General features: G+C 39.2%; 1 protein-coding gene across 1 annotated transcript; it reads right to left on the reverse strand.

The window, feature by feature from the left end:
- Nucleotides 1–736: 736 nt before the first annotated feature.
- Nucleotides 737–9,855, reverse strand: LOC125885764 (pannexin-1-like). The gene is made up of 6 exons (XM_049571529.1): nucleotides 9,503–9,855; nucleotides 6,499–6,620; nucleotides 4,486–4,685; nucleotides 1,969–2,470; nucleotides 1,731–1,890; nucleotides 737–1,627 (listed from the first exon to the last, which is right to left on the reverse strand). The coding sequence occupies exons 1-5, from the start codon at nucleotides 9,684–9,686 to the stop codon at nucleotides 1,741–1,743; spliced, it is 1,158 nt and encodes a 385-aa protein (XP_049427486.1). The 5' UTR covers nucleotides 9,687–9,855; the 3' UTR covers nucleotides 737–1,627; nucleotides 1,731–1,740.
- Between the last annotated feature and the right edge of the window lie 2,990 nt (nucleotides 9,856–12,845).

Below are 12,845 nucleotides of genomic sequence, written 5' to 3' on the forward strand. Positions count from 1 at the left end.
CGTCGGTTCTCGAATCCCATTGGACAACAATGATGACGTAGAACACATTTTAACCAATCATATTATTCAACGAATTTGTCGCCACAGGAGGTGGAGTCCAGGAGTCAAAATGGTCCTATCGCCCCCTGTTGACCTGATGGTGCAACAACAACAAAGAAGTAAAGTCTAGTAAAATTTAGTTTTTGACTTCTATTGTCATTTTGTATGGTGTTTCTAATGTTTCTCAAATATTATTGACATATGAGAAGAACATTAACCTGTGTTTGTAGTTGTGTATATTGTATATAGTTCATTTTTTTAAAATTCAAGTCAGTAAACTTTACAAGTGACAACAATTTACTATACAAAATTATAGACATACATTTTAAAGATGAATAAATAAATAACTTGCAGCTAGTTTTAAATTTTGCTCCTTACTGTTACCCAGTTTTTAAGTTTTATTTTATTTAACACTTGCTATACATTTGATTTTTCTACTATGTTGTTTTAATCCCTGTATATTGCACTCTTTGTATCTGCACACCTCGAGCATTGTATTGCAACTGCTGCGTGGCAGTTTCCTTCATGATAAATAAAGGTCTGTCTTATTTTATCTCATCTTATCTCATTTCATCTCAAAAGAAACACTTTGTGATGCAATCTAACACAACGCTACCACAAAGTAAAGCCACAATGCACCAAAGACCAAGGTCGATACACAATGACTTTTTATGTATCATATTTATTGCAGGTCAGTTCTTTGCATTAAATTGCATTGTACAGATATGCTATTTGTAGTTTTCTGGTCACAGTTATTTCCATAATCAGTATCTTTGACATGGAGTAAAACGGAATTTACTCACATCTGATTTGTCTGTACTTAGCAAATAATATAATAACTGAGAGCAACATTATTTAATTGTACAAGGCCCCTGAAAGCCTGAGAGATTTTCCCTTTTACAACAACTGATATTGACACTTTATTCCCACAAAGAATATTAACTCATTGTTCATGTAAATGCACAGGTCTCAGAGTTTTGTTTTACTTTCAGCATATACAGTATATCAGCTGCTGTCAACAGCACATTAATGCACAACTAATCACACACTTTACAGTCCAGACAAAGCAGCCCCAGTGGCTCTTATAATACTTTACAATTCATGTTCATTTTATGCGTGCTTAACTTTGGATGGACAAACTTTCATAAACCGCCACCACACTCTCGTCGTATTACCCCACCTCAACTACAAATACATTGAAAACCCTGCGTTCAAACACTCATTATAAGTTTAAGGGCAGGATGTCGGCTAATGTACAGATTTCCATCCAAGGAACATGGCTTATATTATATGTTATAAATGAAAGGCATTTAAGATCCTGAGAAAAGAGTGTATCAAAGAATAAAATAGAAACACTGGATTTCATTTTAGACAAAAAGTAGTGGGAGTATTCACATTAAGACATCAGAGAGGTAAACTATCTGTTGGCCAATCTGCAGAATGACTCTGTTTTTGATCATGCTGCTGTAGGTCAATACAGCACCAGAAATCCAGATAAATGTAAGTCCACAGGTTTTTCTCACAGTTCTTCCATCACAGCAGGTCTTACCCTCTTCAGGTCGATCATTCAGGAACAAAGCAGAAAGATCTGAAGGAAAATAAAACCTGTTCAAGGTTAAATGCACCACATATTCAATTAACTTCACTACAGTTACACAGCTACCATTAGAAGATTGAATGTTCTTCCTTACCCCAGAGGAATCATTCTTCAGCTTTATTAGTTTCTTTGATGGTCTGGCGTGAGCATGTCTTTTTACTGTCTAACACGTCAGTCTTCACCTGACCCAGAGTTCGCAGTAGGCACATGGTGTCAAACCCCTCATCACCAGCCTCTTGCAGCAACTCAAGCACCTATAAATAAGACAGGTTACTTCAGGGGACGTATTCTAACCACAGTATTGGACATACAGTATCTGCGCTGGCACCCACCTGCAGACACTTAAATGACTTGAGTGCGCTCAGATTCTCCTGCAGGAACAACAGGTAGATACTGAGATCGTTGTAGAAGGGCGTATCCACACCCAAAGCACCAAAGCCAGGCAGCAGCTCGTAAGGCCGGAGGAAGCTGGAGCTCTGGCGAGCTGGTCCAAGAGTAGCGTACACCACCAGTGGAGTAATAAGCACATACACCACCAAGTTGATGTAGCTGAGCAGCCTGAAGACACCCACCGCCACCAGCTTACACTGCACTGCAGACGGCACCATGCTGTCATTCTTCAGCACCCCCGTGCGCAGGTCACAGGGAAACTCGTCGGTGAGGGAGGCCAGGCAGATGTAGTAGCCGAGGTAGATGCAGGCCAGCAGTAGTATCAGCAGAGTCAGGCCTCGACATGACAGATACTTGACTACAAGACAGTGAGATAAGCGCTTGGTCTTCAGATACTGCTCCACTAAAGGGTATTTGAAGCAGCTCTCGGTCAGATCCAAGGCACTGCAGAAAAAGGCGTTTACCACAAAGAGATCTGTGCTTAGAAAACCAAATGCCATACTATTGATCTAAAATAGTAATAATACAAGTAACCTACAACAACAGGATTATCTGTGCGAAATATAACTCGAGACAGACAATTTCTTTCCTTCTTAACCGTGACCAAAACATTCCCCTATGCTTATTCAGTGCTGTTTTACCATAAACTCAGCCTGATATTTTTTTATGTCCACAAACACAACAGATGTTTCATTCACTGACCTTAGTGAACTTCCAATAATCCAAATCAAAACCCATTTGTGTGGACTGTTTATGTAATTATGGCATCTTTCAAATTATTCTAATTTGATAATGCTGGTAAAAAAAATTGTGCCATTGTTATGTATATGTCTATCTCTATTTCTATATATAATGCAGTTACATTAAAGCTGCACTCATCAATATTTTTATATAAACAATAGGTTTAATGAAGTGAAATGCGAACCGTGTCACTAATAGAGACAAAACTGCTTAGAATTATCACCCGACTCCGAGGCTGCCCTCAGCGCTATGTAGCCTGTTAGCATTTTTTAGCTCGTTGTTTTCATTTTACAACTCCCAACAGGCAGTTTGGGTTTACTGTCACTATTGTCATCAGTGACATTTCCAGATGTAGCAACCAGCTGTTTTCAGCTTTAAGGGTAACTTTGGTATTTTTCAGCCTGGACCTTTTTTTCATATTTTTGTGTCAAAGTGACTCATGGGAACATCAGTTTTTGACATGAGTCCAATATTTAGAGAGTTTGCTGTGTGTATTAAAAGTACTTTTTTGCCACTTACAGGTTCAGATTGGTGTTCAAAGTGTCTGACAATGTTATGGAAAGGATCCCTGGAGAGATGGTGCTTTCTGTGAAAGAGCAAGATCTTATTTTTTAAAACCAGAAAGAGCTATTGCCAAACCCACCAGACTCCATTTAAACTAACAGTAATTTAATCTCCGTCAAATACACTTCATTCAAAGTCAGCAGAAACGAACTAACACTCAAAAGAACGTCTTGGCTCATCTTTCTACTGTTCAAATAATCACCAGCTCTGGTTTGGTTGAGATAAACCCTTAATTCACCCAGTTAGATGTGAAAATATGCTGCCTCTATACACGCTTAAATTGCTGTTTATTTACATGGAGTTTGGTGAGTTTAGTGATGGCGATTTTGGGGTGTTTCTGGTTAAACAAACAGAATTTTACTCTGTGACAAACAGGTCGCCCTCTGTAGGGATCCTTTCTGTCATGTTGTCAGACTTTTATTATAACTATCTGAGCCTGTCAGTGGCAAAAGGAAGCACTTTTAGTCGATGTGCATGCTCTGAGTGGTTACACTGCAGCCAATTTTCAAAACTGTTGTCTCCATCAGTCACTTAGACACAAAAAAATGGGAAAATAGGGTCCAGATTGAAGAAAACTAGAGTTACCTTAAAAGCCCTTAAAACCCCACAGTAAGCTCTCCGCCCAGCACCAAATGTGCAGACAGACAAAGTTAGCAACTAGCAGCTGTGAATATAGTGAAGCATTTAGCAGCTGAAGAGCCAAATATTTTTCTTAGGAGTCGGTGGAGCCAAAACAGAGTAAGGAGTGTAAATATTGTCAGATGGACAGAAACTTGACTCCAGATAAAAGCTGTGTCACTCTATATCTGCTGGGTGTATAAATAGGCAACTGTTTACTGACATGGCAGCCATAATAAGAACTTCATAAGACAATAATATGTCAGTGTTATGTTGACAGCTTGTTAAGTTTCCCTGAGTGGCCAAATAATCAAAAACTGTAATTTAAATCCTGTTAATTTTTGTTGGCAGTTAGAGGTTAAAGGACGACCCATGCTACTTTTTAATACATGTGGTCTGCCATATGTCACTTATAGCAATGACACACGCTCAGGAAACAAGACTTTAAATTGAAACTAATGTTTAAAACAAATGTATGTTACAGCCTTATCTCCTGCTACAGAGTACACTATGGTGAGTCATCACAAGGCGGGTACCTGTGGGTGTCCTCGGGGGCATCTTTGCTATCTATGGATGCCAGATTCTTGGCCAGCTTGATGCCCCGATTATAAAAGCGGTCCAACTCCTCCATGATGAAGTTCAGGTCAGAGGAGAGGTGCGGAGCTGCGGTGAAACGCCAGAACAGGGCCGGGATGTACATGAGGATGGCCAGTAAGAGGAGGATGTATGGGAAGAACTGAGGGCATCACAGACAGGGAGACAATAGAAGAGAGACAAAAACCATAAAAGAAGAATCAAACTGTGATTTCTGGACATCATTATTGTAACTTTAACCGTGGAAAGCATGCAGCCATCTTTTTAAAATTGTTTCCAGGGTGTCTCATTGATCAAGGAGCTAATAAAATGAGGCATAATGATATTGTCGATTGATCAATGAGCATCTACAGCTGACAATACAAAAAAACCCATTAATTTCCCACAGCTTTGGATGTCTTCGCTAACTACATTTGTGGACATATGCTTGGCCATTACTCGATCAAATTATACTGGTTGTGACTCCACAGTGTTAAGACTTAAAACACATCCCAACACAGGACTGTACCGACCGTCACTTTTTCACATTCAAAGCTTCTATTGAGCTTTTTCGAATGAAGCTTCAGATGTCTGTTTAATGATGTCATCACCCTGAGAAAAAAAAGCCTTTGAACAAAATCCTCTATTTGAATAAACTCAGCTGGTACCAGAGGTTATGACATCAGAAATGTGGGACTCTGGCGTCAGACAGATGTTAAATTTTGGATCAGGTTGACAATGTTCTAAATTGTGTCTGTCTAACAAGATTAGAATGATACGTTATGCGGATGTTGACATTATAACGTTTTGCAGTGTTTGGGTTCTGTTCTCCATACCTTATGACAAACTGTCACTATTCTGTGTCATAATGGTGTTGGCATGAGACCTTTGGAAGACAGTGGATTATGGTTACTTAACAACACAACTTTAAATGAACAAAATATCAGTGTCAATTGTCGTCTGTATTCTGACCTGTGGCTCCTGGCCATCCTGCGCTCCAGACTTAAGCTCAGGGCTGACCGTGCCTTTGCTGTGTCTGCCCTCAAACTGTGGAACAGCATCTCCCTCCCAATCAGTTCCGCCCCCACCATTGACTCTTTTAAGTCCAAACTTGAAACCTACTTTTATTCTGTAGCATTTGAGTCCTCAGATGTAGTTTTCCCTGATGCATGCCCATGTGTGTTGTGTCTCTAAATGTGCGAGCTGTGTACCTGACAGTTACGCTGCCTCTCATGTGTGTGTTTTTAGCATTTTGTTCCTTTTGTACAGCCCTTTGGTCAAACTGAGTTGTTCTTAAATGTGCTTTATAAAGAAATTTGAGTTGTCCAACTGATTTTGGGTCATCCTATGTCACAACTTTAATTCAACCAAATATATAAGTGTAGCGACGTTGGTGGCCAGCTAGGAATTGATTGGTTGGATTAAAGTTTTCTTTTTTTAATGTAATCAACTTTCTTTGAGGAATAATGTATAATGCTGTTAGAGTGCCTCATTAACAAAGGTGCAAATCTCTCGTGCCAAAATGGAGAGCAAGCAGCTTTTTGACTGCAGTGAAGATGTTGTTCTTTAGAGGCTTAACACAAACATATATGAATTGAAGTAGAACAGTTCATTAGATAAAAACATGCAGTGAATATTGTTAATGATCACATCTGTCTTGTCTCATCAATTAATTTTGATTCTAAGACTTTGCAACGTTCTGAAAATTTTAGTAATGTGTGGGTGACACTAGTTGGAAACAATCATGTGCAGCCACCACTGTAATCTAATTCTACAAACAGTATTATACTAATAATGTTAGTGTAACCTAATCTGTATTTGCAGCTGTGCAGCTGCTACATCCAAATGCTGATTTGGAATTTGAATGTCAACATTATGAATAAAGCTTTGATCTATTCGGTACAGCCCTGTCCCAATAAAATACAGTCAGCAGCACTGATGATTCTCACTGGCAGTGTATGTCAGGACGTCTGTACCTTGTGCAGCCATAGTGGTGAGTTGTCAGTCTGCTGCTGGACTGCTGCCCAACAAAATGAATCCACATATGCGGCCTGTCTCCAGGAGAAGTTAGTGGGAGCAAAACAGCTGATCTGGGTACCTGGGTGAGGAAAGGGAAGAATTAGTCACAGCTGACGGGCATTCTGGTGATTAAGAGAAGAGAAACAAACAACAATTGTCAGCCGACCCGCCTCTGCACTCATGGCCTAATTTGTTGGTGGGGTGTTCCCAGCATACTTAGTGTCAGTAATTATATCATCTTCTATATTGTGAGTGGGACGTTCAGTCAGGCATGTTCAAGGCACAAATGACCCAGATAGTCACCAGACAGTAATATTTTGGCAACAAAGTCTGTCATATTAATATTACAGAATGATGCTTTGAACAAACTGAGCACATTCTCACATTTTTACATCTATGAAATATAGTACCAGTTATAACAATTATAGTATCAGTCATACCAGTCACATAAAGTCAGTCAACTTCTCATTAACTTTTGCAAGTTTTAAATGGAAAGCAAAAAATGTCCAACATATATCTTCAGCCATTTTTATAATGTAAGACACCAATTTAACTCCAATAAATGCAAACTGCTATCATTTAAAGAATGAAACTCACACACATACACGCACAGACACGACCAGCTGTATGTCGCAGTACAGGCCCGTACACGCCTGTTCAGAGCACATGGGCTTATTTATAGTGTTGCCATTTTAAGGAGGTATTTACACTCAGATCATAGTTTGCTAGCTGTTTTTCATTGCTCAGTGCCCCGGCTAACTGAGACAGAACAGAGACATTGTTAATATTATTAGTGACACCTGTGCTGTTTTACTGACAAGTCAAAATGTCTGCTGTGAAAAGGACCTGTTGTTTTGTGTTATACTCAGATGTGTTTCTAAAGTTTACTTAACCTTCACTGGTATAACTGGGGTGAATATCATATTAGAATATTAGAAACACCTGTCAGAAGAAGAGGAGGAAACGTTCAATGCCTGGAGTGTATGGGAATTCAGAAAAAAAACAATATTGTATTACAGTAGACAGGATCCTACACTCAAAGACATTTTTCAGGCTATTTTATTAGGTTTGCATATTTATATTACAAATAAAATGCCCATCCAATTGAGTCACAAACAAAAAATATTAATCCAAATAAAACTGAAATAAAGGAGGATTTATGTCAGTATATCTGATAAAATGTAGCCTACCTAATTTAATAAAGTTTATGTAATTATTGTTAATAAATTTGATGTATTTCATACGTGTTGATGAACATCGACATGTTTCAAATACATAGACTAACAGTAATTACATAAACTTTACTGAACTACAAATGACTTATGAAGTTAGTGGATAATGCTTAAAATAAAGAAGTTTTTCAGCATTAAATATGTTGTTTCATGTTTTATTCAGTGCATTTCTTTTAAGAAATTGGTCAAAATCAACATTTTTAACATTTTTGTGTAGGATGGAATTAAAATAATCAGAATCAGCTTTATTCACCAAGTACGTGTGTACATACAAGGAATTTGACTCCAGTAGACTTGCTCTCAAAGTACCAGAAATGATATAAGTACACACATACAGGCAAGAAGTGGAAAATGCAGAACATACAATATGCAAAAAAATATACAACCGTACATCAAATATTAAAAAATATAAAACAAAATCATAAAAAATATTTTTAAAAAACTGAGAAAATGAGTTAGAATATCATAAATAAAACAGTTTGACCACTAGATATCCCCACAACTTTAAGATAAATATTAAGTTAGTTCAACTTAAGTTTTTCAAGGTCAAAGCAAATAGTGTTGGTCGTACTAAAATAATTTCAAATTGTAAAGGACTGAGTCAATATTGCCAGAGTTGGAGCTACTTAAAAAGATGTATGCAAATTGCTTGCTTAATTTCTGAAGTTGAACCTGTGAATTATTTTTTTAGGATGTAGAATAATTGCATAAATTTAATCAAAATATTAGGTACATTCTATGAGCTATAGTGATAGAAATTCTCCTAATCTATTCATCTCTGTTTTAGTTGATTTAATCACATAAATGGCACTTTTTAGGGCTCTTGACTCACTGTCATGGCTTTCAAGGACACTTTAATAGAAGAGAGCCATTGTTAATGTCATTAACTGTGATTATCCTACTATGACAAGTCAAGATGTCTGCTTTGAAAAGTCCCACATCTACATCTAATTGTCCATACTCTCTCTGCAGCTAAGTGAGTAGAATCAATGTGTGGTTTCTGCCATAATGTGCCTTCACTTTGTTAGTCTAATGTGAACTATCCACATGAATTGTGTCAAGTCATAGCAGCACAGTTGTCTCAAGGCTTCCAGTGTAATGGATCCTTTCTGTCTGAGTATGTGGGACAGTGCATACAGATAATGGTAACAACAGACTGCAGCATGATGACCTAAGAAGATTACATAGATTTAAACTGCTCATGGAACTGTAGATGTTTTTGTTTTTACACTACAGAGGGAAGCAAATCAGCTTCTGTTGTTTTTGCAGTGACTCATAAGGCACCAGATTATAAACTGCCATGCATGTGCCCAAAGTTTCCACCATCATCACCACCAGCAGCAGCAGCAGTAGTGGCAGTGGCAGTGTGTTCACGCCTCACTGTGGTGCGTGGTGTGAGCAGAAGGGTGAAGGCTCAAACCACACCTTCCTCTGATATTCACACCTCTCTTTCACTGAGCATTTACTGAATATATCTCCCTTACATGTATTAATATCACATTGCTTTATCCACCACTGCCTTTAAGTGTTTTTAATTTAAACTAATTTAGTTTTTAATAAAATGTGCTGCAGCAGGTAAAATGTGCCACTGGGACAGAGACAAAGGAGCTCCACATGGATCCATCGCATGCACACACTATGCATTATTCTACATGATGAAATAGACATGATTATCATATGATAGTGAGTGTTGCTCCGGACTGGATGGTCACATATATCAATAACTCACCTACTGACACCTCCTGAGCAAAAGCGAGGGAGATGAGAAACAAAGGCAGCCCCACCGCCAAAAACGTCACTATCTTATCCACCGCCAGCTCCAGCCGCAGCCCTTTGTATTTATTCTCCGTGGAGGGGTCCTTCAACAAAAAGTCGGAGAAAACGTACTCGGTGGCGACGTGCGCAATCGCCATGACGGACGGGAACAAAAAGCCGCTGTTGTCTAATTGACGGAAGTCTCTTTTCAATTAGACAAAGCGAACTGCACCTGAGGTCTGAGTTAATAATTAAAACAAACTCCTGCACAGTATAAATGTGAAAAATGTATAAAAGCACAGAGCCGTTATTGTTGACCCATCTCCATTCACTACTGGGACTGATGGTTGGACCTGTCCCGTTACTCTGAGCCAGACATCACAGGCAACAGAGGGGAGCTGGACAACTGTCCGCCGCTAGAAGGCGCTGATGAGCCGTGCAGTGCACCTGCCTGGCAACATGAGCCTGTTAAACCATACATGATGACACACTACTGCTTTAGGTACAATAACATGATTTTCATTTATTTCTGTACACAGGAAAGGCATTACAAGTAACACTGTGTGTTTAGATATTCCATGTTCGCCAGTCCAATCTCTCAAAGGCACAATATCTGCCATGCATTTGAAGGTTTAATCTTCACAGACAACATCTTTTGATGCATTGAGAGAGGCGTGGCAGGTGGATCTGAACATACAATATACAGATGCTGAGTGGTCAGATATATTCTTGAGATTACACACCTCATCAATATGTGTCAGGCACGACCTGATTCAATTCAAGTTGGTGCACCGACTTCATCTATAAAGTCAAAATCTCAAGGATGTACTCCTCAGCTGATGACTCTTGTAGTAGAAGCAAAAGTTCCCCTGCAACACTGCCCGGGTCTCTCAGTTTACTGGTTCTCCATTTTTAAGCCCTTTCCAAAAATACTTTGAAGAACAATTGATCCAAATCCTCATACAGCAATTTCTGGTATTCAGTGTGAAGACAGTCATCTTCCTAAGGTACAGTCAAATTGCATTGCTTATGCCTACCTGTATTTTGTATACATGTTTTCTTCAATGTTGAAACTAATACAGACAGTGGGAAAAAATAACACTGTGTGTTACAGTTAAAACTGGCCTGACTCAGTTAAAAACTGTTTTTCAGCAGGTTCCTGTTATGCAACAAAAACACATTTCAATACAGAATAAAAAAAGAAACAATCAACACAGGCAAAACAACAAAACAGGCAGCTACGTAGACAATGTAGAGTGGCGGACTTCAGTTGAGTGAGTGAAATGGGATGTGGGATTTAAATCAGTGGTTGCAGGTTTGTCCTTCCATCAGATAGCGTTTATATGCGTGTTTGAAATGTGTAGTCGAGGTTATTGCTCTAATGTAATGTGCTCTTAGTGTAAGTGTGACAAAAGGATCTCGGACCATAATTGTTTTTGTAAGGTGGTACAGAAATAAATGCATGTGAAATTGATCAAGTGATGCTTTGCTGTCTTGTGTTATGACTTGGAAGTTGAGCAGTATGTGCAGGATATGAGTTGTTGTTTATGATCTGAAAATAGAATTTAATGACTAGATTATCTGTATAGTTTTTCTAAAATAAATTCAAGGCATTAGAGTGTGAGAGTGCAGTGAAGAGTCCAAAGGGGGAGGTTACCATGGATCTTGTAAGCTCTGTTGTAGAGTCTTGCTATTGGTTCGGTGGTTTCCTTTGTGGTGAGAGACCATATGGGGAGACAGTAGGATGTTGTCGAGAGAATGATTGCATATAGGTGTGTGTGAAACAGCAGGGGTGAGATATGCTCTGATCTTGTTGTAGACTTACAATTTCTGGTTTCTGGTAAACATAGACAATGCAGGCAGTGCGCTTGAAATACTCAAACTGTACTTAAGTTGAGGAAATGTTACTCTCCACATATATTGACACTTCATTTTACACTTTCACACTATCAATTTATTTTCTCGCCTTATAGATAGATAGCTTAATGGTGATTTCTCTGTGCTACAGCACAGCTCTTTGGTCTTTGTGATGTTGAGCTCAAGTGAGTTTTCACTAAATGTTTGGAGCAGGTTGTTGAGTGCCTGCTGGTACTGGTACAAAGCATTGTTGTCAGTCAGGTGAGCCACCAGGCCCATGTCATCTGCGTACTTAAAATAAACCATTTAAAAACACCTGTTGTGGTCTGTCCTGCAAAAAAGTCTTTATCCATAAACTCAGCGTCAAGTGGATCTGAAAGCCCAAAACGCGCTACAGCAGGGTGTTTGTGTGTTTGTGAGACTTGCATCCTCCACCCCGTGTTTTGCATTACAGGGCAAACTGGAGTGGATCCAGTTTGTCTACTAGCGTGTGTGATAAGAGATCACACACTGCTTTCTCCATACATTTACAGGACACAGATGTCAGTGCGACTGGTCTGTAGCCCTTCATGTCCTTGGCATGTGTCTGTTTGGGGATTGGGATTATGGTGGACTCCTTCCACATGCTGGGGACACCGCCAGAATCCAGAAGCTGCTGGAACAGTCTTGTGAGAACCCCTCTTAGCTGAGTGGAGCAGAAGCACCCTGCCTCTGAGCCTTTCAGGGCCAGAGGCCTTGTGTGAGTTGACTCCGTGCAGGATGGAGGTCACAAGCTGTTCATCAATAGTAAGAGCTCTGTGGGGGAGCTGGGGGTTGGGCAGGGCCAAATGATGGATGTGCTGGAGTTGTTGAACCGGATGAAGAAACTGTTGAGCTGCTCTATGAAGGAGGTGATGTCTCCCCTCTAGGACTCTGCCTATCATGATGTTTACACCCTACCATGCCTCCCTCACATTTCCAGAAGTTAATTTCTGCTCCACCTTGTTCTTGCAGTTGATTTAGCCAGCTTCCCTCTGAACTCTTTCTCCATATGCTGTTTTAGTAGTACTATTATTTATGAGCTGAACAAATGTTTTATAGACTATTTAGATATGGTACTAGCTGTCATTGTTGTAATTATTACCATTAGTAGGTTAATTGTTGGTTTAAATTAGTTTCATTTTGACTTGGATTTTTTTTTACAAATTTATTTTATACCATGAAGTAATGATTAATTATGTGGACTCCAGGAAATTACTAACTACATTATCTGCATAATTAGTACTTTAAGCATAAGGGATGCAAAATGTCTCCCTTTAGAGTAAGGTTAGCAAACTGTTATATTAGAGTGTGAGAGTGTAGTGTCCAAAGGGGGAGGTTACCATGGATCTTGTAAGCTCTGTTTTATAGTCTTGCTATTGGTTCAGTGGTTTCCTTTGTGGTGAGAGACCATATGGGGAGACAGTAGGATGTTGTCGAGA

This window comes from Epinephelus fuscoguttatus, linkage group LG3, assembly GCF_011397635.1.
Source record: "Epinephelus fuscoguttatus linkage group LG3, E.fuscoguttatus.final_Chr_v1".
Classification (NCBI taxonomy): Eukaryota; Metazoa; Chordata; class Actinopteri; order Perciformes; family Serranidae; genus Epinephelus; species Epinephelus fuscoguttatus.